This window comes from Macrotis lagotis, chromosome X (assembly GCF_037893015.1).
Source record: "Macrotis lagotis isolate mMagLag1 chromosome X, bilby.v1.9.chrom.fasta, whole genome shotgun sequence".
NCBI classification, from domain to species: Eukaryota; Metazoa; Chordata; class Mammalia; order Peramelemorphia; family Peramelidae; genus Macrotis; species Macrotis lagotis.
In genome coordinates, this window is record NC_133666.1 from 629,685,861 (window position 1) to 629,713,493 (window position 27,633).

The 27,633-nt window shown below is 37.9% G+C and overlaps 1 protein-coding gene across 8 annotated transcripts in view; it reads right to left on the reverse strand.

Moving 5' to 3' along the window:
* The window catches only part of LOC141500494 (adhesion G protein-coupled receptor E1-like), a 92,832-nt gene extending 73,145 nt beyond the window's left edge, over positions 1–19,687 (reverse strand). For 7 of the 8 annotated variants that reach the window (XM_074203701.1, XM_074203702.1, XM_074203699.1 and 4 more), the window contains exons 1-6: positions 19,609–19,687; positions 15,126–15,170; positions 8,733–8,855; positions 7,590–7,745; positions 7,364–7,483; positions 123–245 (exon numbers count right to left, since the gene is read on the reverse strand). In XM_074203701.1, coding sequence (XP_074059802.1) covers positions 123–245; positions 7,364–7,483; positions 7,590–7,745; positions 8,733–8,855; positions 15,126–15,170; positions 19,609–19,639 — 598 coding nt within the window. In that variant the 5' untranslated portion in view covers positions 19,640–19,687. The remainder of the gene's footprint in view (positions 1–122; positions 246–7,363; positions 7,484–7,589; positions 7,746–8,732; positions 8,856–15,125; positions 15,171–19,608) is intronic. The other variant, XM_074203698.1, reaches the window with a different exon arrangement.
* Between the last annotated feature and the right edge of the window lie 7,946 nt (positions 19,688–27,633).

The window sequence follows — 27,633 nt, forward strand, 5'->3', positions numbered from 1 at the left end:
GACAGAGACAGAGACACAGAGAGAGACCTAAATAGAATGAGGTTCAAATTCTTTCATGTCCATATTTTATTTCAATAAAATTAGACTTATACTTTGCAGAAATCCCCTTTAGCCCCACTTACCTTGGCACTCCATTCTGGGTCCCATAACAAATCCATTTTTGCAATCACATGTGTAGTTTCCTGGGGTGTTGATACAGATGGCATATGGTGGACAGACTGTGGAATCTGCACATTCATCCACATCTGGAATGAAGAGAGAAGGATTATATAGGATCATAGTTGGGATTTGAACAATATAATGCAATCCTACAGTCAGTCATTAAACATATATTAAATGCCTATTATTTGCCAGGCAATATATTCAACACTGGAGATAGAAAAAGAGGTAAAAGATACTCTCTTTCCTCAAAGAGTTCACAGTCTTATAGGGCAGACAACATGAAAACAAATATGCTTTGAAAACAAAACCAGGTATAGACAGGACAAAAAGAAAATAATTCAAAGAAAGTTGATAGAATTTAGGAGGATTAGAAAAGACTTCCTATAGGAGGTGGGATTTTATCTGGGTCTTGGAGGAAGCAGGGAAAATTAAAAGGGAGAAATGAGCAGAGAGCAATGAAAATATCCACATCCTAGAGATAGGGTGTCTTCTCTTCTGCTCACAAAATCCAGGAGGTTAGTCAGTATCATTAACCTGAAGAATATATACAGAGAGAGAGAGTAAGGAATAAAAACAGTAAAAGGAAATCATGAAGAATTTTGAAAGTCAAACAGAAGATTTAATATTTGAGCCTAGAGGTGAAAGGGAGGCATTTGAGTTTACGGAGTTGGGTGGTTGGAGGAGGGGTGGGAAACATGATCAGATCTGTGCTCTGGATAGATCCCTTTGACAGTTGAGTGGAGAGCAGACTAGGTTAGATATCTGTGGCTGAAAGACCATCAAAACTTCTGAAATTTAGTAGGCAGGGAACATGAGGAATGAACAAAGTAATTTTTAAAAGGTAGAGGAAATGTGTGTGAATGATCCTGCAAACCAGCATAATGATGGGACCCTACTCACCCAAAGATTTGGTTGCAAGGGAATGGTTGCAAGTATCAGAGTTTTAGCTATGAATTTATAAAATGGATTAAACTGCCTATTTAAGCAAAAATTTGAAGTCTGAATGATTATTAATTGCATAGATTGAGAAGAGAGTTTCCAGTGAGTGGCAGCCAATGATTGACAAGTAACACAAGTGCCACCTTAAACCTGAAGTAGTCTACTGAAACTTCCTATGTCAAGGTAGCACTAGTTTTATCATTTTTTGGACCTATCCCTTCACTGCTGAAAAATGATGGGACACTTGATCCATAAAAATAAAAAAAAAACTGAGACTGAGAAAGGTTTAGGGAATTGTTTGAAGTCACATAGATTGTAATAGTGCTAGAGTCCAAACACTAATCCTCTGACTCCATTTCAGTACTCTTACCATTAAATCATTCATCCTCAGCAATACCACAGGGAGCTAGGTGGCATAGAGAAGAGATTGTTGAACTTGGGAATCAGGAAGTCCTGAATTCAAATCCTACTTCAGACACTTACTGACTGACACAGTTTTCCTCACCCACAAAATGTTAACAATAATAGCAACTATCTTTGTGAACCAATCCAACCATTCTGGAGAACAATTTGGAGCAAAAAGCAATAAAATTGTGCATGTTCTTTGATCCAGCAATACCACTACTTGGTCTATATCCCAAAGAGATCATAGAAAAGAGGAAAAAGATTCACATGTTCAAAAATCTTTATAGCACTGCTTTTTATACTGCCAAAGACATGGAAATTAAGGGGATATACTTTAATTGGGAAATTGCTGAACAAATTGTGATATATGAATGTTCTATAAGAATTGATGGGGGGGTTCCTGAAAAGACATATATATATATATATATATATATGTAGGCTGATGCTGAAACCAGGAAAACCAGGAAAACATTGTACAGAGTAACAGCAACATTGGGCAATGATCAACAAGATTTAGCTCTTTTCAGTAATATAACTACCAAAGACAATTCTGAAAGACTCATGATAGAATATGCTATTCACATTCAGAGAAAAAACTATGGAGTCTGAACGCAAATCAAAGAATACTACTTTTCACTGCATTTTTTGTTTTGTTTTCTTCTTTCTCATAGTCCTTCCTTTTTGTTTTGATTCTTCTTTCATAATATGACTGATGTGGAAATATGATTAACATAATTGTACATAATTAACCTATATGAAAGTGTTGCTCTCTTCGGAAAGAGGGAGGAGAGAGGGAAGAAAAATATTGAAACCCAAAATCTTATCAGAATGAATGTTGAAAACCATCCTTAGATATAATTGGAGGAAAAAATAAAATACTATTAAGGGGTGGAGAGGGACAGAGGGAAAGAGTGGTAAGGATTAAAAGGGAAACAGAAGCATTTTCTGTGCTGCAGAAGATATTGAGTAAACTACTAGTATGGAGTGAAAACTCCTAATTGTGAATTATCCCACATACAAGTTTTCCACCATTATGTGTTTCTCTGGAAGACTGTTGGGGGGTTAAATATGTATTGAGATATATTTTATTATTTATTTGTTTGTTTTAATTTAGGATAAATTATTCTTCTAAGTTTGTGTTTAAGTAAATGTTTATATTAGACATATAAAATAGTAATTAAAGTGAGTGGCTCATTGTGAACCTATAGGTTGGGTACATTACCTCATAAGCAGCAGGTCTTATAGTTCAAAAAACACATCAAATGAAGGTTCAATAACTATGCTAATGCTTGTCTTCATTTTCAAAGATGACCACAACATCAGGGAGGTGATGCCATGCCAAGCAAATAACTGGTATTTGAATGAGGTGGTGCTCTGCTAAATCACCAGCCTCACTTTCTCCTCCAGAGCCATCTGGATCCAGTGGCCAGCTATGAATCAGGATGACTGAAGATGGCCCTGGATGCCAGAAAATCAAGGTTAAGTGTCTTGTTCAAGTCTGATAGCTAGTAAGAGTCAAGTGTCTGAGGCTGAATTCGAAATCCTATCCTCCTGACTCCTGTCCTCCTAACTCCAAGGTCAGTGCTCTCTCTACTGCACCACTTAGCTGCTCAAGAACTAGAGAGGGAAGTGAGGGTCATACATTTCCCCACACCAAGGGACAGAGTTTGAAAGTAAAAATATGGTGATGATTTATTTATGGAAATGCAGACTGACAGTATGAGAAAAATAATTGGATTGAATTAAACCCAGGTAGAAGTGAGGGTGTCTTACACACCTAGATGAGAGATATGAGGCTCCTATAAAGTGTGGATTTTTAAAGAGGCAGACCCCACTATTCCATCAACCATATTATATACTAATTATATTTAAATTTGTTTTTATTTAATTTTACAAGTTAACATATAATTTGAGTGTTTCCTGGGCTATTGAGAGATTAAATGACTTGAAAATGATCAGGCAGGACTTGAACCGAGGCCTTTTTTACTCTAAAGTCATACTTCCATCTACTAAGCTCTCATACTGCTTCAATCCATTATCATTCTGTTTATTATTCATGTGAATCACATTAATGAACAACCTCAACAATAAACCAGGAGATGCAAATCAAAGCAACCTTGAGATTTCACCTGAGATCTATTTTATTGACAAAAATAAAAAACAATGAAACTCAGTGCTCATAGAGAAAAAAGTATACTCATTCATTACAGTAGATGTGAAAATTATAAAAGAAAGGTTTTTCAGAGGTATCTGGAATTATGAGGAAAGATTTCAAAAGTAATCAAGTCACTTGGCCCAATCGAAAATTCCATTGTTGCAACATATACATTGAAAACATCATCCCCTCATCTGAAAAGATGTCTGGTCAAGGATTTTCGATACAAACAATACATTAAAAAAATGAAAAAAGGGGCAGCTAGGTGTCACAGTAAATAGAGCATCAGCCATGGAGTTAGGAGGATCTGAGTCCAAATCCGGTCTCAGACACTTAATAATCACCTAGTTGTGTGACCTTGGGTAAATCACTTAACCCCGTACAAAACCTCACCAAAAAAAAAAAAACAAAAAAGAAGTACTATATAAATAGTAACAGCTATTATTAGCAATAATTAAATTTTAAAAATTGAAAAACCCTAGAAGTAATATAAATATCTAATAGGGAAATAATTCAATAAATTCTAGCATGTGAATGTAATGGAACTCTATAATGCAATTAAGAAGTATAACTATGAGAATGTCAAAGAAATATAGAAAGAGTTTAATGGAATAATTCCAAGAAAATAATTAAAAAGAACTCAAAACAACTGAGTATACATTTACTATGATCAAATTTTTTTTAAAAAATTAACAAAAATGAATGAACATATGCATCTATATTGGGGCAGGATAATCAATTAGAAGAATGTCAATATACTTTAGACAATGAAAATAATTCATATAAATGTAGAGTATAAATAAAATTTGTCTTGCTCTGTATTGATTTGTATTGCTACTCAAATGAGGTAGGCACATGTACTAGAGAGAGCTCATAGCAAGGTAGGAAGATTTGAGGTCAGGTCCATCCTCTGACAAACACTGTGTGAGGACTCTGTCTAAGTGGTTTTACTTCACAGTCCCCCAGATAATCCATTAAACCAAAAGTGTCAAACTTGTAGCCTGTAACACTCTAGAGTATAGTTTGACTAAGCTTAAAATATACTTGGAAAATAGTAAACAGGATAAATAAAAATTCAAGAAAACATAAACAATATATTTTGAAATGAAGTTAGCATACATCTGGAGGGATTTTTATCTATGGATTGGTAATTCGCACTTCTTTTTTGATTTAGACAACATTGCTCTAAACTGGCAAGTTGCAGTTTCTACATTGGTGTCAATCTACATTGGTAAACAGAAAAAAGTTTCTCCAATTGGAAGAATTCCCTATTCCAATTAAAGCACTGTTTAGATTTTTTTAATGTTTAATGATGAGTACCTAATGAGGAGAAAGCTCTTTGATTATCTCCCAAAGAGGAAACTATCTCTAACAAGAAACATCATTTTTCTCCATAGTCTTAGAAAGTTGCCTAGGACATGATGTCCAGCCAACATGTAAAGGAAGAAGGATTTGATCCCAGGTTCTCTTAATTCCTAGGGAATCTCAAACCATTACATCATATTACCTTTCTTAAAGCATTTCTTTTTTATGCTAATTTAAAATATTAAATAGTATGATGTTAGTCATCAATGTAAATATAACATTGAAAATTCAGGCTTACATTTTTTCTGCCTAGAATGTCCTCTCACCTCTCCTCTCTTCCTATCCAGTTTCAAGATATTCATTAATGCTAGTTTCGATGTACGAACATGTACTGCCTATGGTATAGTGAAAAGACTACCAGATAGGAAATCAGAGGATCTGGGTCTGATTACTGGCTCTACCATTGCCTACTTGATCTTGGGCAACTTACAGATGAATCTCTGTACTGTGGTTTCTTCTTCTCTGGGAAACTGAGCCTCAGAGAGAATTGGTGTGACCAAAATCACACAGTGAGTGATGCAAGAGATGGAGTTATATCCCACATATGTTTGATCCATGATGCCACAGTTGTCCACTCACTGAGGTCCCCCTCGAATCTCATCTTTTCCAAATGAACACTTTCAACCACTGAAATTTTCCTTCCTCTCCTGACATATCTTTTGGGGGGTTTTGTTGGGTCATATTATTTAACTCATTTCACATTACCTAGCTTGTGTATGTGTATAAAATGTCACTGATATGATTTTTTTATGTCATAGAGATTCATGACCTTTCTTTCCATAAATTCTTCTCTGGTGAATTCCAAGACATAGCCATCAAACTTAACTTTGCAAAGGCTGTACCAATAGATTGCAAAGTCTGGAAGATTCTGCCAAATGAGGAAGATATTCATCTGGGTTTCACAAATTGGAGGGGATTAGTCTAGCTAAGTGCAGAGAGAATCATCACCAAGAGATTGGTCACCAGGTCATAGATTTGGAATTGGAAGTAGTGGACAGAGCAGCCACAGCAATGCCTGAAGATGTCTGTTGAACCAGTATCAAATTCAAATAAAAACAGAGGTCAATTATAATCCCTATTGTCTACATGTTGACTTAGTTTTTAAATGTCATATTTTCTATGTTTTATTGCATTTTTTATTTATTTTGTTGAATATTTCCTGATTGCATTTTAATCTGGTCAGGAGTATTTAATCCACTCAAGAGTTTTGGGATACAAGCAGCTCTACCTTGCCATGACTGACACCCTATACCATGATATCTACATTGGTAATATCATTCTGACACCATAGAATTGTAACTTGGCAGCACTTTAAAAGTTGCCTCTACCAAACCCTTCATTTTACAAGCAGGATGTTCTGGAGGCAGCTCAGACTAGCCAAACCAAAGCTAATTGTTCACTTACAGTAAATGCTACAATTTAAGACTTGACTAATTGTTTCATTGATTGTCTAGATGTAAAAAAAGTGATGAAGATCACCTTAATCATTCAGTTTAAGCTTAAAATGTGCTATGCCAACATTTTTTTTGGAGGGTTGATTGTTAAACAATTTACCACCACACTCCTAAATATATATAATATATTTGTTGAGATAAAATCCTAGAAGAGGACAGTAGTTTCACTAATTACTGAGACTTCTTCCAGTCAATTTTAATAATAGAATAATAGCGATTGTTGTATTTGTAAGCATGAAGAAAGACATAAGAGCAGCACAGAAAAAGTGCAGGTGATGGAGGAGAAAGAAATAGTTGCCAGGGCAACAACCCAGCCAGGATTGTGCCCTGCTGCTTGGTTGGTGTTCTATTTGTGGCTGTCCACAAGAATCATAAGGGTGACCCAAGAGTTAACCTTAGGAGGATTTAAGGAGTGTTAAAAAGAGAATTTATTTTGGTTGAATCAATTTAACAACTTCTGAAAGCACAGAGAAAATATAAAAGTATATCTGTTTGTATGTGAATCTCCAGACCTTCCTAGTCAAATGAATCAGCAAGTTTGGTTGAGGGAGGCTGTGATGAGGGAATTTGAACTAGATTCTCTGATTCCAAATTCAGTCTCTTTATTGATACCTGCTTTTGTCTACCAGCCAATATAATCACAGAAGCTTGAAATATTGATTTTCTTTATGCAAATTATTCCAAGTATATTGTAGAAAATATACCCTACCCTTCCAATTAGATAAAAGTCACACTGAAGACAAGGAACATCTCCCACATTTGTTTATATACTTTCACAGGACCTCTCAAAAAGAAGGAAAGAACACTATTTTTTAAATGATTGGGGAAAAAAATGAAGCCAAGAAAAAGTTCAAGATAGATCATGTCTTCGTGTGCTTGGTACCTTCACATTGAGAGTTCCTAAAAGTGAAGCCAGCATTGCAGGTACAGTCATAGCTCCCTGGAGTATTTTGACAGGTGGAATGCTGGGAGCAGACTGAGTCCCTGAGACATTCATTAATATCTGCAGAGCAGGAGAGAGATGTTTTCAGTAAGTCACAAAATGCCCAAACTCAGGTGAGATAACCCTAGACCCAAGGACAAGACATCAGGGGCACTCTGAGTATTACCTGTGCATTGGAAGGATCCAGTCTTACCAGGGACCCATGAATTTCCCCTGGGAGAAGAAAATCCAGACAAACAGCTGCATTTGTATTTTCCAAAGACGTTGGTGCATTTGGTATTGGGACCACAAATAAGAGGATTCTGAGAACATTCATCCACATCTAGGGAGAAAGTGAATTTCATCAGAAGAATTCCCCAGATCAAGGCTGCCAAATTTATTGTGATTAGGAATCATCCTACTTTGCTGTTCAATCATTTCAGCCATATCCCACTGATTGTGATCCCATGTGGGGATTTTTTTACAAAGACACTAGAATGGTTCGCCATTTCCTTCTCCAGCACATTTTATAGATCAGGAGACTGAAGTCCAAGATCACATAGATAGTAATGGCAGAGTAGGGATTAGATTTCAGGTCAGATGGATTGTAGTCTTTGACCTAAAATCCCAGATACCATGGAGATTGAGGTTAATGGATCTCAGACTCAGGAGTTCTGAGCTGCAATGGGCTAAGCATATAAAGTATCCACATTAAGTCTAGTATCAATAAATTGAATCCCCAGGAGTAGGTACCACCAGATTAACTAAGGAGTGACAAACCAGGGAAGAATTGAAACACGTCAGTATTCCTGCACCAATCAGTATTGAGCTTGAACCTGTGAATGACTTCTCTGAGTGAAATAGGGAAATAGTCTTTTTTTTACAATTAGATTATATTCTTAAAATTTTTAAAGAAAAATAATTGAAGACCCCTCACTCCTATCTTCTCTAATCCAGTCTTCTTCCTTTTGTCCCATGCTACCTCTCAAGCCATGAAAGTTCACATGCTATATTAAAAAAAAAGATGAACCAATCATGGCATAAGGAGAGATAAAGGATGAACAGTACAAGAATTTTGCAGATATCTAAAAATAAAAGTTAAAAAAAAGCATAGAGGAATTCTCTAGTTCACTGAGTAACTCCCCTGTGAGAATTCAGAGGATGTCATCAATAAGTATCAGTTGGAATGTGAAGACATGAAAGGGACGTAATCCACTCAGTAAAGTGAGAGATAGAAATATTTAAAAAGAGCTAGGTTCAAATTCCTTCCTTTCCAAACCTTAGTTCATTAAAACTAGACATATTTTAGAGAAATCACAGCCCCACTTACCTTGGCATTCCATTGTGGGCCCCATTACAAAACCATTTTTGCAGACACATGTGTAGTTTCCTGGGATGCTGATACAGATGGCATATGGTGGACAGACAGTGGAATCTGCACATTTGTCCAAATCTGGAATGCAGAGAGGAGGATTATGCAGGATCAAAGTTGGAGGTTGGGCAACCCCCCAAGTCAATCATTAAACATATATTAAATGCCTATTTTTTGCCAGGCAATGTATTCAACACTGGGGATAGAAAAAGAAATAAAAGATCCCTCTTCCCTCAAGGAGCTCATAGTCTAATAGGGGAAACAGCATGAAAACAAATACGTACAAACCAGCTAGAGACAATTATGTAGGGAAAAGATGTAGAGAATTGTGCATGTAGCAGAAGCATAATCTGTTAACTGTGGGGAGGTTCCCACTCTTGAGATTCTGCCTCCCTTGGACACTGTGATTGTATCCTATCTCCCCTTGTCACTGTTGTATCTTATCCTCCATTTTCACTTTGACTTAACTTTGGCCTGGACACTGGCAGGTAGGAAATGTTGTGTTAAAATTGGATATCAAGTACCTTGAGACAAGAAGGACCAGCACATAGATTGTGATTGGAAGTCACCTGGCTCCAAGGTAAAAGACCACACCACAAGCACTACCTACACCTGTCTCCAATGGAGGGGTATTTGACAGAAAGCACAGCCCCTTTGAGCTTTCTTGCTTCTTCCAGCCTCCCATTCAGAAAGATGTTCTTTCCTCTGACTTTTCCTTAAATTACATGGAGCTCCATGGGCTTCACCATGTGACCTGGTTAACCCAAGCCTTATGGCTGCCTGCCCCCCACCCTGAATACACCTGTATACACCGGGTCTGAATCTTGGGTAGTATCGAACTCAATTTAGCAGATACAACAGGACAAATACAAAATAATTCAAAGAAGGAGTTAGAATATAGAAAGATAAGAAAAGACTTCGGGTAGGAGTTGGGGATTGAACTGGGACTTGAAGGAAGCAGGGGAAGTCAAGAGGCAGAGATTAGTAGAGAAAATATTCAAGACCTGGGAGACAATCAATGAAAATACCCAGATCCTAGAGATGGAGTGTCTTCTGCTAGGAAAAGCCAGGAGGTCAGTCAGTATCACTGGCTTGAAGAATATGTACAAGAAAGGATGTAGGGAATAAGAAAAGTAGAAGGGGGAGGAGATCATGAAGGACTTTGAAAGTCAAACAGAAGATTTAATTTTTGGTCCTGGAGGTGAAAGGGGGGCATTGGAATTTATTGATTTGGGTGGTTGAGGTAAGGGAGAGAGGAGAGAGGGGTGATAAAGAGGGGGGAAGAAGACATGATCAGACCTGTGCTCTGGGTAAATAACTTTGACATTTGAGTAGAGGATAAACTAGCCTGGAAAATCATCCAGAATTCTGAGATTTACTAGGTAGGAAACATGAAGATTGAGCCTAAATGAACAAAGCAATTTCCAAAATGTCAAGAAAATGTGTGAATGGTACTGCAAACCAGGGTAATCTCCTACCAGGAGATTTGGTTGCAAGATGATGGTTGCAATTATCTTCTTCAAATCTCAAGATTTGTGTGTTTTTTAACTATAAATCTACAAATCTAAATAAATTACCTAATTAACCACAAATTTGAGTTCTAAGTGATTGCTAATTGCCAGTGGTGGGAATCAATGACTGACAAGTAACTCAAGTGCCTCCTCAAACCTGAAGTAGTCTACTGGAACTCCTCATGTCAAGGTAACACTGGACCTAACCTTCACAGATGAGAAACAGTAGGACATCAGTTATATACAAATAAGGAAACTGAGACTGTAACAGAGCCAGAATCCCAACACAGGTCCTCTGACTTGAAATCCAGTGCTCTTGCCACCACATCATTCTCCCTCAGCAATTAGTATTCTTAATACCACAGATAGCTAGGTGCACAGTGGATAGATTGTTGGACTTGGGAATCAGTTGAATTCAAATTCTGCTTCAGACATTTGCTAACTGTATGAACCTGGGCAAGTCATTTAACTTCTCTCAACCTCAGTTTCCTCATCTGCAAAAAAAAATGGTGCCAATAATAGCATTTACTTCCCAGAGCTGTTGTGAGAATCAAATGAGATGATATTTGCAGTGTTTTGCAAATCTTAAGTGCCTTAAGTGCTCACAATTCTTACTCTGTTCTTATAATTCAACTGAAGTTTATACTGCGATATATCTCCAACTATAATGAAACACCTCTAAATAGAAAAACTATCTCTCATACTTGTCTACATATTCTCTCAGACTCTTCCACAAAACTAGCCACATAGTAGATACCCAAGAAATAAGTATTTAGATGATAATAATAATTACAGACTTTTGGGTCATGTGAACAATAAAATGGTAGAATATTGATTTTTCCTACAAACCTCCCTAAAATAGAAATCATATACTGAAGTTGATAATAATATTAATAATAATATTTTACATTTAAAGAGTATTTTAAAGTTTGCAAAGCACTTAATACACATTATCTTATTTGGTCCTTACATCAACCCTGTGAGGCAGGTACTATTATTATTCTCAAATTATAGATGGGGAAACTGAGGCTGAAAGAACTTGTGTTCATTGTTACACAGCTTGTTAAATGTCTGAAGCAAGATTTAAATTCAGGTCTTCTTGACTCCAAGTTCAGTGCTCTATCCATTACACTATCTAGTTGCTGAATAAATGAACCCAGGAAAATTCCAACATCAATAATGACTGAGTTTCTCCTGCCGCTTCACAGTCCAAGTTTCTGAAGGTGAAGCTGGCACTATAGGTAGAATTTTACCCCCTACCCAGGATCCCCCCCCAGGATGCTAATACGGTTGCAATTAGTCCCCTAAAGATGGAAACTTTGGGAAGATTCAATTGCCTCAAGACAGAAAGCAAATCTGATCAAAGAGCTCTCTATGCCAAGGCTTCTGGACTTATTTTTGCAACTGGACATGAAAGTATTCACAGAAAATTAGGATCAACAGTTCTTTTCTAAGGCACCAGGAAGAAAACCCAGAACCTCAGTCTCTGAGTTGGAAAAGACCTCAGAGGTCACCTAGTTCAACCTAGACCAGAGAGCCCCTTCTAATAAATCACCAGCATCTCCTGAAAGACCTTAAGAAATTGAGAATTCCAAACTCCTCAGGAGCTTTTTCTTATGCTGTATAGCTCTGTGTATAAGGAAGTTCTTCCTCAGACCAATTTATTTCTCTTCACCTTCCTCTCTGCCTGTCTCCTGCCCATTGTTTCTAATGCTTTCTTCTAGGATCAATTAGAGTATTTGAAATTCTTCTTCCCCATTGGACCCTTCAAGACCATGACAACCCTAATCATATCTTTCTATGTCTTCCAGAGTCAGCAACAGCTACTAAGTTAATCAGAGGTATCCTTCTGCCTGAGTGTTTCTGAACTGATAAGATCACCTCTGAAGCCCTTACCAACCTGGACCTTTCCTGCTTTTCCAGTTTTCTTATTCTTTACTCCTCCTTCCATGCTCTCTAATATCTATTGACATTAACTTCCTAATACAAGATATAGGGGGAAGATAGGTGATACAGTGGATAGAGCACTGGCCTTAGAATCACGAGGACAGGAGTTCAAATCCAGACTCAGACACTTAACAGTAGTTATGTGATCTTGGGCAAGTCACTTAACCATGACTGACTCACATCCAGGATCATCCCCAGTCCTCCTGATTCAGATCTGGCCACTGGACCCAGATGTCTCTGGAGGAGAAAGTGAGGCTAGTAACTTAGCATAGCACTCCCCACTCAAATCCAATTTATGTGCTTGTCATGATATTACCTCCCTGATGTTACAGTCTTCTTTGAGAATGAAGGACAAAACATCATCAAAACAAGACACACCAGGGGTGGCTAGGTGGCGTAGTGGATAAAGCACTGGCCCTGGAGTCAGGAGTACCTGGGTTCAAATCTAGTCTCAGACACTTAATAACTACCTAGCTGTGTGGCCTTGGGCAAACCACTTAACCCCATTGCCTTGCAAAAACCTAAAAAAAAAAAAAAAACAAGTCATACCATCTCCAGATTCTCTGATCTTTCACTAGTTATGCTTACTACCCAAAATGTTCTCATGTCTTGAAGCTCAAATCACTCCTTCTGCAAGATTTCTTTTCCTCTCTCCCCAACACTCACAAGTCTCTTTTCTCTTAGACACCTTCCATTTATTCTGTATATATCTAGCTGTTTAGCTGTTGTCTCTCCCATTGGACTTTGAGCTTCTAGTGAACAAGAGATCATGTTTTTGCCTTTTTTTTCCCTTAGTATTAGACACTCAATTGCAAGCGTACACATGGGGGTTCTCCAAATTTAAGTATGGTAATAATACTAACAAATCACATATCACAAGTCCCAACCTGGAATACATTCACCCTCTCCTCATCTCTGCTTCTTAGAATACTCAGGTGTCTCTAAGATTCGGTTCAAAAATTCCTTCCTATGTACAATCACAGTTGATCCTTCCCAGTGTCAATGTTCCCTTCCACTTCAAATTCACTTGCATTTATTTCACATAATCATGAAATTTCAGGATCAGAAAGGAACTCACTGGCCAACTAGTCCAAACCAAAGAAGAATCCCTTATAAGCCCCAGCTGTAAGGAGGTGTTTGGATTAGAACACTACCCCAAGAGCTGCAGTCCATTTGAACTGCTGCCAGTGCATTTGAATCATTTCCAGGGCCAGGTGTACTCTGGTCCTTTATTAAAGGTTATTATAGGATCAGAAGATCCAAGTCAGTTCCCCCATCACTGGGAGCTCTTCTAAAGCTGAGCCAGATCCACTTAGTGACCTTTAAAAGAACTAGGTATTCTCCACTTCTAGGGTGGAGATTGGCAATACATCTGACTTTCTTCCCTCTCCTTCCCAACAGCAGCTATGCCTGGAAGGACTTATGCTTGCCTTGAGGATCTGAGACTCTATTTCTGCCTTTCTGTGAATACAAATGGAAAGATATTGATCCTGTGAAATGAATGTGTCTACTATTGGGTGCATCATGAGCTTGAGAGTTATAGAATCATTTAGTTGAGAGCTGGTTGGCCAGCAGGACTAAGCCCTTCTCAGAAAAGAAGATGACCCTGGCCAGAGAGATGAGTCATAGATGTCTGGCTGGCAAGGAGACAGAGAACTTGGGTTGTGGATCAAACACTGCAGATCCAAGATGAATGTGAAAAGCCTGCTCAGCAATCCTGAATGTCTCCTGAAAGACTCTTCCTACCTTCTCAAAGAGTATAATAGATTTTATTCTTTCACATTTTAAATATTTGCCAGTATGTGTTTATGGATCTTGCATTTTAATCATCTCTTTTGTGATGGAAGAAATAAATAACTCTGCTATATCCGTTTTCTCCTACTCTACCCACTGAATCATTTTTCTAGAAGGATCTCTGTTAATACTTAGGAAATCTCTTTTGGAAAACTCCCTAGACGTGAATCATACCCAAACTTTGCTTTAAAACTTTTTTTCTGGAGTTTTATTCTAGTGAAGGAGACTCAAGTTCAGGCCAATAAAAAATTAGTGATTGCAACTAGAAAAGAAAAGATGCAGAGGGCAACACAATAGTTTCCTAATTGAAGAAGAGTTTCCATGTTCAAAAAATGTCAAAGAGAAAAACTCAAAATAATGTTGTCAGGTACAAAAAGGTTCATTTCAGACTCTATATAAAGAAATATTTGGTAACAAGATGTGCCCCAAAGTGCAAGGAGTTGCTACAGGAATTGGTGAGTTTGTCATTACTGGAATTCTTCAAATAGATGTTGGATAGATATTTACCAGGGATATTATTGTAGAAGGGATTCTAACTCTATTATATACCAAACAAGGTGTCTTCTACCTCTGAATCCAATCTGCCACATATATTATACCATATTATAAATAAACTCCAAAGGATCTTATTGCACTCAACTGAGTGAAAGAGTAGGAGAATATCTGACTCCCAAAGTCCTGGGAAATTATTCACTATCAATGAGCTTCCTAGAGGTTACTGCCTTTCTCTATATACCCCAGCCCTGACTATTCTACCAGAGCAGCTGGGTGATGCAGTGGATAGAGCACCAGCCCTGGAGTCAGGAGGACCTGGGTTCAAATTTGACCTCAGACACTTACTAGTTGTATGTCCTTGGGCAAGTCATTTAATCCTGATTGTTTTGCATCCAGGGGTATTCCCAGTCATTCTAATTCATATCTGGCCATTGGGCCCATATGGCTTTGGAGGAGAAAGTAAGTCTAGGCTCTTAGCACCCCCTCACTCAAATCCAGTTCAATTGCATGTTTATGTATCACCATGGTCTTCTTCAAGAATGAAGAACAACCATCACCATCATCATTCCACTACCTTATTTCCTAGCTGAAGGATGCAGCTTACCATTATCCATCTGTGTCCTTGTCCTGGATGTGAGATAAACCAAGCCTAGGAGAAGAAGATAGAAAAGTCATCTGATAGCCATCAAGTCATCAACAAGCACTTATTACATCTCTTATGTATCCGGGCATTTTGCTGTATATCATCACAACAAAAATCTCAGAAGAGCAGTTCTGCACTCCTCCATCTGAGAGCTCAAGGGTTAAGGTACCCTCCTAGGAGAGTGCATGTCTTCTGGGGAGGGGTTCATTCATCCATGGGTTCATCCATCCATCAGTTCATACTGATGAAGTAACCACAGTGTTCAGAGACATAAAGTTTAGATAAGTGCATGGAGGGAGGGAGGGAGGATTTGAGTGAGAAAGGCAAGGGAATATCAGGATTCAATCAAATAACAAGCAATTATTTAGCACCTACCATGAGTACACCTACTGTACTAGGTGCTGAGGATGCAAGAAAAAGGAATCAAATAAATTTTACTATCATGGAGTCTATATTATGAGCAAAACACAACTGAATGTGAGCCATGCCTTCTTCAAGAGATCACAGGATTTAGAGCCAGAGGGACCTCAAAGATGATAAAATCCAATCCTTTCTTTTGTATGGTGGCAGTGACCAAGTCCCAGAAAAGCACTTATCATCTTACAACTAGGATGTAGGAAAACTAGGTTTCAAACCTGTCTTCTGACTTCAAGAGAGTTTTTTCCAAGACACTGTATTGTTGTAGGTGTGAAATTTTGCATATGCCATCAGACTCAACTGAAGCATTTGTTGGTATAGCTGCCTTCTTTAGCTTTCTTTCTTATAAGGGATGATTTGGTGAGTAGGAGGGGAAAAGATAAACTCAGAAATGAAGATCATAATCTTAATTAGAGTCAACATTTGCATGGTACTTTAAAGTTTCCAAAGCATTTTACACAAGCTGCTTCATTTGGTCCTCACAACAGCTACATGAGGGAGATACCATTATTATACTCATTTTTCAGAAAGGGAAAACTGAAGTTGAAAGGCATTTAGTAATTGAATCAGTTCATATGGCTTGTAAATGCATGAAGCAAAGTTAATCAACTTTTATTAAGTGCCTATTATGTGCTAAACTCTGGAAAACTCTGACTTGGGGTCTTCATGACTCCAGGTCCATACTGCATAAAAATATCACTGAAAAAAATATTTTAAAGACAAAGATAAACAACACAAAACAATGAGGTCAATTCCAACTCTGAGATTCAAAGACTTTGATAGGTGTTATAGTCACATAACAAAGAATGGGAAGAGAATTCAAAGGCACCTAATCTAGTCCATAAGTGAACAATATTCTCATGTACAGAACATTCAGTAAGTGGTTGTCCATTAGTAAGTCCTCCAATGAGGAGGAATCTGAAGATAGTCCATGATGCTTTGGAGAGCACCATTAGCTTTTTCTCTGAATCTACCTCCCATACCTTCTTCCTTCCCCCTGCCCATCCTTCTATCCCCCATGACAAAGTGGAGCAAACCTAACCCTTCTTTCACATGACTGCATTTCAAATAGGTGACTCCCTGAAGCTTCTCTTCTCTAAGCTAAACACTCCTAGTTCTTTCAGCTGGTCCTTATATGGAATGATACTGAGGTTCATTTCCATGTCAGCTAACTCCTCTGAAAACTCGCCAAATTGACCGTGTCCTTCCAAAAATCTTCCTCCCAGAACTGATTACAATATTCCAGATACTGTTGTTGTCCTTGTTTGTCCTTCATTCTCAAAGCAGACCATGACATCAAGAAGGTAATGTCATGACTGGCAAGTGAATTGGGTTTAAGTGAGGGAGGACTATGCAAAGTCAACAGCCTCACTCTTTCTTCCATTTAGATCAGAGGGGGCAGCTAATGGATAGAGCACTGGCCCTGGAGTCAGGAGGACCTGAGTTCAAATTTGACTTCAGACACTTAATAATTACCTAGCTGTGTGACCTTGGGCAAGTTACTTAACCCTGTTGGCTTTCCAAAGAAAAAGACTTATATTAGGATGACTGGGGGAGGATGGGGAGGGGCAACTAGATGATGTAGTGGATGTACCTGCCTCAGAGTCAGAGGACCTGAGTTCAAATTTGACCATAGAGACTTATAGCTGTTTGACCTTGGGCAAGTCATCTAACTGCCTATTCATCATGCATAAAATGAGCTAGAGAAATGACTAACCACTCCAGACTCCATGGTACTTTCAGCTGTTAGGTAGAACCATGGAGCACTAGACCTGGAGTCAGGAGTACCTGAGTTCAAATCTGACCTCAGATACTTAATAATTACCTAGCTGTGTGTCCCTGGGCAAGTTACTTAACTCTTTGCCTCAGTTTCTTCATTTGTAACATGAGATAGACAAGAAAGGTCAAAACACTCCGGTATATTTGTCAAGAAGAATCAGATATATATCCTTAGGCATCAACCTTGGTCTCCATCTTCTCATCTACAAAACCAGGAGGTTTGACCCAGTGATCCCTAAGTTCATTCTTCTTCTAAATCCTGAGATCCTGTGAAATGTGTATTGAATCAAAATACAACTAACTTCAACCAAACCTCATGTATCAGCCTATTCCAATCCCTGACATTCCATGGAATTAGAAAACCCTTCCCTGGAAGCATAAGTATTAAATGGCATAAATATCAGTGGATTAAAAGTCAGAAGATTTGAGATTGAATTCTGGTTCTTCCCCTTTCTAATCCTATAATGTTGGGTGAATTTTTTTCCTTCTCTGGGCCTCCGTTTCTCCTACTGTAAAAGGAATTGACAAAATGGTCCTTCCAAGTCCTTAAAGCCCATGGCTCAATGGCTCCTGGAAGATGTGACCATACACAAGGTATACAGTCCCCTGGCCAGATGAGCATTCAAATCCCCTATCTCCAAATCATGGTGTTCTCTTTTGCTAATGAAGCCATCTACCTTCCCACAACCATCAGATTCTGACAAGCATCAGGATCACAAAATATCAAAAGTAAAGGGATCATCTGGACCCATTTGGGCCAAGCAACAAAAGATAGTACAGGCCATAGATTTCAATTGCCCCATTAGAGTTAACCAAAAGAGAAACAGACTGCTTCAGAAGATCATAAGGTTCATATAATCAGAAGTCTTCAAGGAGAGGCTAGATAGTCACTTGTTAAAGAATTGCTATTCAGAAATGGGCTGTGCTTGATGCCTTTTGAGGGTCATTCCAATTCAAAGCAGTCTTCATTTGTAGAGAGTCAGCATGGTATAGTAGAAAGAGATCTGACTCAGGAGTCAGAAGACTTGTATTTGAATCCTGCTTATTAACTGTATGACTTTGGATTAGACACTTAACCAATTAAACAACAAACATTTATCAAATGTTTCCTATGCATGAAGCAGTTGTGAAGTGCTAGAGATATGAATATAAAAGTCAAAAAGTCCCTAAATTCAAGAAGTTCACATTGATTTTTTTATAGTCTGCTTTCAAATAACAAATATCTATTTTTCAAGTAACTAGCATTTTTTATTCATCTGTTCTTCCAAATACTCCCTCCCCATTAAACAAATTTTTAAAATAAAAATAAATCCTTTATTACATTGCTGCATAGTCTGCCATAACAAATTCAAATTTGGACATTAGCTGTGTCTGAGAAAACATTTCTCTTTTGGCATTATAAAGTAAGGATTCTATATTATGATAAGAATGGGGGTGGCTAGGTGGCACAGTGGATAGAGCACTGGCCCTGGAATCAGGAGTACCTGAGTTCAATTCCGGCCTCAGAAACTTAATAGTTACCTAGCTGTGTGGCCTTGGGCAAGCCACTTAACCCCATTTGCCGGGCAAAAAAAAAACTAAAAAAAAAAAGTATGAATTCCAATGAAAGCAACAATACATACATACAGAACATATACTAAATGTATATAGTTTATTTTGGGAAGAGTAGCTTCTAGAAACTGGAGGAATCAGGAAAGGTATCAAAGGTGACCTTTGAACTGAATCTTGAAAACAAACATGAAATTGTTGTTAATTCCAAAGAAAACAATTCATTTGTGTGATGAGATCGGAAGACAAATTACAAAATGTTTAAGAAGAGAGAAATTGTAGGTATTAAATGAAGACAACTTTTTTCAAAGAGTTTAGTTGAGATGAAAAGCTCTAGTGAGGATTTTTTAAGAATGGGAGACTCTTTGGCATGTTTTTAAATAACAGAGAAGGTACCAGTAGAGAGCAAGATGATGAAGACTCAAGGGAGAGATAGTGGGGACAATCTGGAGAAGACAGGAGGGGATGGGATCAAAGGTGTATGTAGAAAAGTTGACCCTGTTTCTTTAAAATGAAGGGATTGAATTAGATGTCCTTCCTGCTCTAAATGTATAATCCCCTGAGAGAGATAACCTTCTATAACCAAAGGCTGGGGAGGGCCATAGAAAAGAGTTTTGTCCCAGGTCATAGAGTAAATGAGTGGCTCATTCCCTACCCTTGGCCTACCAGAACCAAATCAGCAAGTTAACCTCATACTCACCCAGAAGTAGAGTAATTCTTCTGCCCTGCATGATGTTGGTGCAGTTGGATCTTCAAAGAGGAACTTTTCCTTCTCTAGCCTGTTTTTGAGTGTTAAGTGAGAAGGCGGGGAAAAGGGTTACCCAACTCTTGAAACCCTGAAAGGGCCTGCCAGTATAGGAGTCTTGCTTTGCTGAGAGATCACCTCTAAATTTTCTGTTGCAAAACTTGCAGTTTTTTTTTGTTCTCTGTTCTGAAAGAGAACCATGGATTGTAATCCCCAGCCTCACTTTCTCCGCCAAAGTCATCTTGGTCCAGTAGACAGATGTGAAGCAGTGTAACTGGAGATGGCCCTGGATATAGAGGGAGACCTTGGCCTTTTTTTTCTTTTTTGGCAAGGCAATGGAGTTAAGTGGCTTACCCAAAGCCACACTGCTATGTAATTATCAAGTGTCTGAGACCAGATTTGAACTCAGGTGCTCCTGACTCCAGGGCCAGTGCTCTATCCACTGTGCCACCTAGAGCTAGAGTCTTTAAAAGTTCTCAAATTGACTAAGGCAGCACCTACTCAGTGATTAAGGCTAGTTAAGAAAGAAATGAGGCAAAGGATGGCCTCTTTAACCTAATTTTAAAAAATCAAAAAATCAAAAAGTCAATCAGGCAGGGGAATACCCTTGGAGTTTTCTAACTAAAACAAAAACAATTGCTATTTATATTCACTTTTAACTAATCAGACATAATGGTCCAGGAGCAACTAGATAGTGCAGTGGATAAAGTCAGTTCAAATCCAACAATTAACATTTACTAGCTCCCTCCAAACAATAATAATAATAGTTTAACTGAACTCAGACTTGGGTGGCATTGGTTCAGCTACAGAACCTCTCAGGGTCAGGGAGTTACTGAGGGGTTTTTGAGCAGAACACGGATATAAGAACTAAGGATTAGGAAAGTGATTCTCACAACCTAACCCAGAATGAACTGTAGCAGAGAGGCCGGGGGGGGGGGGGGGGGGGGGGAACAGGCATATTTAGCCTGAACTAAAAAAAGTAGGGACTGGGGAGGAAGGGATAGGTCTTCAAGTAGTTCAAGAGCAAACACAGAGAAGAAAGATTAGATTTCCTCTGACTGGCTCCAGAGAGGATGATTAGGAGCAGTGGAGTGGATAAAAAGAGTTTAGAGGTTTAGGTCGAGAAACCTTTAGAAACCTTTTTAAAATGTATTAAGACATTCTGGAGAGCAAATTGGAGCTATGCCAAAGGACAATAAAACTATGGATATCCTTTGATCCAACTATACCACTATTAGATCTATATCCCAAAGAGATAATAAAAAAAGGGGAAAAGACCCACATGTACAAAAATATTTGTAGCAGCTCTCTTTTTAGTGACAATGAATTTGGAAATTGAGCAGATGTCCAACAATTAGAAAATGGCTGAACAAATTGTTGTATGTAATGGAGTAATGTTGTTCTGTAAGAAATCATGAGGAAGTGGTCTTAGAAAAACCTGAAAAGACTATATGAACTGATGCTGAGTGAAATGAGCAGAATCAGAACACTGTACACATGAACAGAAACCTTATGTGATGATCATCTGTGATGGACTCAGCTCCTCTCAGCAGTTAAGGGATCAAGGATGATTCTAAAAACTTGTGATAGAAAATGTTATCCACATCCAGAGAAAGAACTATGGAATCTGAATGTAAATCAAAGCATACTATTTTCATCTTTTTAAATTTGTCTTTTGTTTTTTTCCTTCTTGTAGTTTTCCCCTTTTATTCTGAATCTTCTTTCATAGGGTAACTAATATGGAAATATGTAATATAATTTTACATGTATAACCTACAATAAATTATTTGCTATCTGAAGGTGGAGGGAGGGAAGAGTAGGAGAAAGAGAACTTGACAAAATAAGTGTTGAGAACTATCTTTAAATATAATTGAAAAAATAAATGAAAATTTCAAAAATGGAGAGTAACAAAACTGCTAGACATTAAAAAAGAAGAAAGAGGAAGAAGAAAAAACTGAAAAGAAGAGGAAGAAGAAAGAATGAAAACAAGAAAAGAGAAGAAAGGGAAAGAAGGAGGGAAGGAAGGAAGGAAGGAAGGAAAGAAAGAAAGAAAGAAAGAAAGAAAGAAAGAAAGAAAGAAAGAAAGAAAGAAAGAAAGAAAGAAAGAAAGAAAGAGAAAGAAAGAAAGAAAGAAAGAGAAAAAGAAAGAAAGAAAGAAAGAAAGACAAAAAATACACTAGGCAAACCTAAGCATTATCAATAGTCTGCCTAGGGAGGCAATGGGCTTTATCTCACCCAAAGATGACTACAGGCTTACTTTTGGAAGAATTCCTTATCTGGCACATTCCTTGCTATGCTGTCATTTCACATTTCAAAAGGTCTAAGAAGCAATGAGGGAATGTACTTCTCAGACCTCTTTTCTGATCATCAACAATTGATTGGGGATATGGAATGTAAAGATATGCTGGGAGATATCAAGCCTCTCTTAGAACAGAAAAGGAAAGAAAGCATGAGACACTGACTGGTGTGAACTTGAAATCAAGCAGCCCTGGGTTGGAAGTCTATTTGTGACTAGACGTGTGACCATAATCACTTACCACCACCATCCCTCAGGCTCCATTTTCTCATCTATAAAATAAACGTAAATTTATAATAATAGCAGTTGTTTCACAAAATTGTGAGAATTAAATAGGACAATTTCTGAATAACCTTTTGTAAACTTTAAAGCACTAAATAAATGTCAACAGTTATAGGTTGTTGCTATTATGAGGACATCAGAGTAGTTGTGGGAAAAAAATGCTTTGTAAACTCTGAAGAATTACAAATATGTGAACCACAATTACTGTTTTATTTAGGAAGGCAGGTTTCTAAAAATCCAGAGAGAGAGGAATAAATAATGTTGGACTTGGTTGACATTATTTTTGACTAGCTTTACCAAAGTAGTAGAGGTTTTTTTCTTCTTTTTTTTCATACTTTGATAGAAGTGACTCCCTGGGAGGAGGACAAGAGATATATTGGAAAATATAGGCAAAAGAGAAGCAAATACATTTATAACAATTTTTAAAAATCAGAAGATAACAATAGCCCCAGGACAGAATTTTTAACCATTCAATTCAATAAAAACTTACTTTGTCTAGTATATACTGGGCGTAAAAATAAGGACAAGAAAGATAGTCCTAACTCTCAAGGAGCTTGTAATATAATAGGACAAAAAAATACAAAAAGGAAGTTAAAAAAAGATGATTTAAGAGAATTGTTGTTGCTTAGTCATTTCAATCACATCCAATTTTTTTATGACCCCATTTTCGGTTTTCTTGACAAAGAAATTTGTTTGCCATTCTCTTTTCCCATTCATTGTACTAATAAAGAACTGAAGTAAACAGGGTTAAGTGGCTTGCCCAAGGTCAGTGAGAATCTGAACTCAGATTTGAACTCACAAATATGAATCTTCCTGACTCAAGATCCCTTTCTGACTGTACCACCTAACAGCTATAGAGGGCAATGCCCAAGAGAGGAGAGTCCTCAAAATCCAGAACATCTCTTCCTCCTCTGTGTAATACAACTATTTTTGATCCCAGGGATGAAGAAAAGAGAGAAGTATTTAAAGACACAAAAGCGTCTACACAGATTGCTCTCTGAGCTCAGATTTTGAAAGAATATATATATGTGTGGGGGGGGGGGCTGTGTGTGTGTGTGTGTGTGTGTGTGTGTGTGTGTGTGTGTGTGTGTGTGTGTGTGTGATAGAGAGGGACTCAGAAAGGGAGGAATATAAAAGAGGGTCATGATTATATGAGATTAATACCACCAAGGCCAAAGCTTAGGATGAAATGAAACTTAACTAAAATGTTAAGGACCAGAAGGTCTAAAGTTATTTTGGAGTAAGGAAGAGGAACATAAAAAAGGAGAGGCTCCCTTTTTGTGGCTGATGGCATAATGTTTATAGACAACAGAGTGATAACATTTATACATCCCTATTTTGCTTCCATTTTCTTTATCAAAGAAAATGATCTTGAGGCTAGGGAGGGAAGAACCAACAGGGTTAAGGGAGTGTTGAGGCCAAAGTACTCACCTACAAATCTGATCACAACATTCCCTACTCAAGAACCTCCACTAGGTCTCTAGTACCTCTAGGATAAAATATAAGGCATTTAAACCCTTTCACAGTAAATGATGAAAGAGAGGAGTTCAGAAGGACCTGATTAGATTTGTATGAACTAATACAGAGTAAACAGAAGTGGAAAAATGAGTAACACTTATGCAAAGGTAAAGAATTTTGTAAGACTTAAGATCTCTGAGCAACATGATGACCAAGCATAGTTCAAGAAGATTGATAATAATTTATGCCACCTACCAGAAGGAGGGGGTGGATTTATGGTGCAGATTAAGTCATAGATTTTTGGACATAGTCAATGTGGGAATTTGTTTTGCTTGATTAGATACATTTGTTAGAAGATTGCTTTATTTTTTTTTTCTTTTAGGTGGGGAGGGAAATTTAGAGGAGAAAATAAATATTTGTTAACCAAAAGTAAAATAAATTTTTTTAAATCTCACAATATAGCCCTAAACTACCATTTCATCCTTATCATACATTACTCTCCTCCGTATGCTTTTGGTTGAGCCCAATTATGACTTTATGATTTCAATTTTTGAAAATCTTGAGAAAGGGTCAAGATCAAATTTTTTTCTCCCCTTTATCACTGTGATAGGTACTTAACCTAATTTTCTTATTTTTTATGATTATGGCTTTTTACATACAGCTTGGGTATCAATTTTGAACTTATTGTGTTTAGCTAGGTCCCAATTAGTGAAAATAATGAATCCCATAAATAAAGTGGCCATATTTTTCTATTTCAAAGTGCATATTTCCATTGGGCTGGAATCAATTAACATATTTTACATACTTATAACTCTCAAAAGCCCAAATTTGAAGGTATGCTATTGCTACAGGATTTATTATTTACACTCTTATAATATATGATATTGACCTAACCTGGTTTTTCTTAACCTTCTTGTCAAATATGAAGTTCTTCCTTCAGCAGTTTAGGTTCTGGGTTTATCAAATGCTGGTTATTGTTTTTATCTGCTTTCTATTTCTTCCTTTTATTTTTAAAAAGCCCTCATCTATTTTTCTGAGATTTTTAAACCAGTTCCAAATACTTTTGATAATTTTGTTGCTATTCTTCAGTCTTTTCAGTCATGTCTGACTCTTTGTGACCCCATTTGAGTTTTTCTTGGCAAAGATACTAGTATGGTTTTTCATTTCCTTATTCAACTCATTTTTACAGATGAGAACTGAGGTTATCATGGTTAGGTGACTTGCTCAGGATCATATGGTAAGTGTCTAAGGCCAGATATGTACTCAGGAAGATGAGTCTTTCTGTCCAGATCTAGTACTCTATCCACTCCATTACTTGGCTGCCCCAGTTTTGATAATTATTGCCATATAAAATAGTTTGAAGCCTGAAGCACAAGTCCTTTTATTTGTATTTTTCTCATTATTTCCATGGAGACTCTAACCCTTGTCATTTTTCCCAATGCATATTATCACTATTTTGCCTACTTTTTAAAGAACAGTTAGCTCCTTAGCAATTTGTTTAGCATGTCACTTAACTCTGTAAATCAACTTGGGTAGTATTTTCATTTTTCTTTTTTTGGTTATTATTCCTATTCTGCACATATGCAAGAAATTGGCACTCAGGTTAAATAACTTCTCTACGGCTCGTATCAGACCCAGGACCTGCACCCAAGTTTCTGGATACCACTACCCAAACTATACCATATTTGGTGTTTTTCCAGCTGGATAGGGTCTGCCAGAGCTTGTTGAGAACCTAGGGACACCTCCATACCAAAAGGCAACATCAAAAGAACATAAGTGTTAGGGCACCTGGGTAGTGAGTAGATAGAGTACTGACCCAGGAGTCTGGAGGACCTGATTTCAAATCTGTCTCTTAATAATTACCTAATTTGGGGCGGCTAGGTGGCACAGTGGATAAAGCACTGGCCCTGGAGTCAGGAGTACCTGGGTTCAAATCCAGTCTCAGACACTTAATAATTACCTAGCTGTGTGGCCTTGGGCAAGTCACTTAACTCCATTTGCCTTGCAAAAAAAAACTAAAAAAAAAATAGACCACAGGCTATCCTTTTTGGGGTGGCTAGGTGGCACAGTGAATAAAGCACCGGCCCTGGAGTCAGGAGTACCTGGGTTCAAATCTGGTCTCAGACACTTAATAATTACCTAGCTGTGTGGCCTTGGGCAAGCCACTTAACCCCATTTGCCTTGCAAAAAACCTAAATAATAATAATAATAGTAATTACCTAATTTGTGTGAACTTGGGCAAGTCACTTAACCCCACTGCCTTGCAAAACAAACAAATAAACAAGAACCTTGGTATAGAAATGTCAGCTTCATCATTCTACAATCATTTATTAAGCAGCTATTCTATACCAACTATACCAAATACTGTGAATACAAAGACAAAGAGTGAAGATATACCTACTGGTGAAGAGGTTATGTTCTAATGGAAGAGATGACAAATACATCGAAAAGTCACATATAACATAAATGAAAAGCAAATAAATAAATACAAGGGCAGTAGGTAATACAGTAGAGTCAGGTCTCCAGGCAAGCCATTTAACCCTATTTACCTCAGTTTTTTCCATCTGTAAAAATGAACAGGAGAAGGAAATGTCAAACCACTAGAGGATCTTTGCCAAGAAAACCCCAAATGGGGTCACAGCAAGATCCACTTGACTGAAATGACTCAACAACAACAAAATAAATACAAATCAGTTCGATATGAGGTAATTTGAAGAAGAAGCTACTAGGGTAGCTAGGTGGCACAGTGGATAAAGCACCGGCCCTGGAGTCAAGAGGACCTGAGTTTAAATCCAGTTTCAGACACTTAATAATTACCTAGCTGTGTGGCCTTGGACAAGCCACTTAACCTTGCAAAAAGACAAAAAGCCTTACAAAAGACAAAAACAAAAGAAGAAGCCACTAGAAGTTGGGGGGGCGGGGTACAAATCAGGAAAGTTTTCACATAGATGGAGCTTAAACTTCTTAAACCAAATAGGGAAACTTTATTAAGTCAAGGTAAAGAGAGTATATACACCAGGCAAGAAAGGCAGATAGAGCAAAGGAAAAAGGCAAGAGATAGGATGTGGAGTGTGAGGAACCCAAAGAAGCCTAGTTTGGTTGGGTTACAGGGTGCAGAGGTTGTAGTTTAGAAGAATAGGTTTGAGACCAGGTGTCTCTAAGAGGCAATGAGAAGACATGGAAGTTGATTAGTCAGAGAATTACTTGTTCAGTAATTCATAAAAGATAAACGTCAAGAATGAGAGAGTTAATAGTCCTGTTGTTTTCTCTTTTCAAGGACATGTTGGGTGCTGTATTCTTTTTGGGGAATCACATTTCAATAAGGATTCTGACAAACTAGAGAACAATCAGAAGAAGTTGGTGAAGGTCCGGGGTGCCCTGTCATATATGAGAATCAGTTGAAGGAAGTGGAGATATTTAGCCTGGAAAAAAAATGACTTGGGAGTGGTGGATTGTGTAGTCATGGGGTGGAGAATTAGCTTTCATCTGTTTAATACTAATTGACAAAACTGGACAGGAAAGAAGGAAGCCACAGAAGGCCTATTTCCACCCAGTATTAGAGCCTGGTATCTGAAGAGGATGTTCTTATGGGAGTGAGCTGCCCAGCAGGAGAGGGATCATTTTCTGAGAGAAAAGGAAGGGAATTCCATCACTGCATAATTTGGACTTGACCTTTATTATCTTTTCCAACTCTAACAGTTGTGGCCTCCAGGGCAGCCCCCTGGGAAAGGAAAGGGCAGAAAAGAGATCTCCAAGACAAGTCTGAGAGAGGTTGTTTGGGGGAGTTTTCTTGTTCTTGACCTCAGCATCACCACTGGCCTTTTGGAGAAGAGCTCCATTGCAGAGGGAAGGAAATATCTACTTTCCCTAAAAGGATTTCACCCTCCTCCCTCTCACAGCCCTCATTTCCTCTGCAGATCTCCTCTGTGGCCACCCAGGCTTAG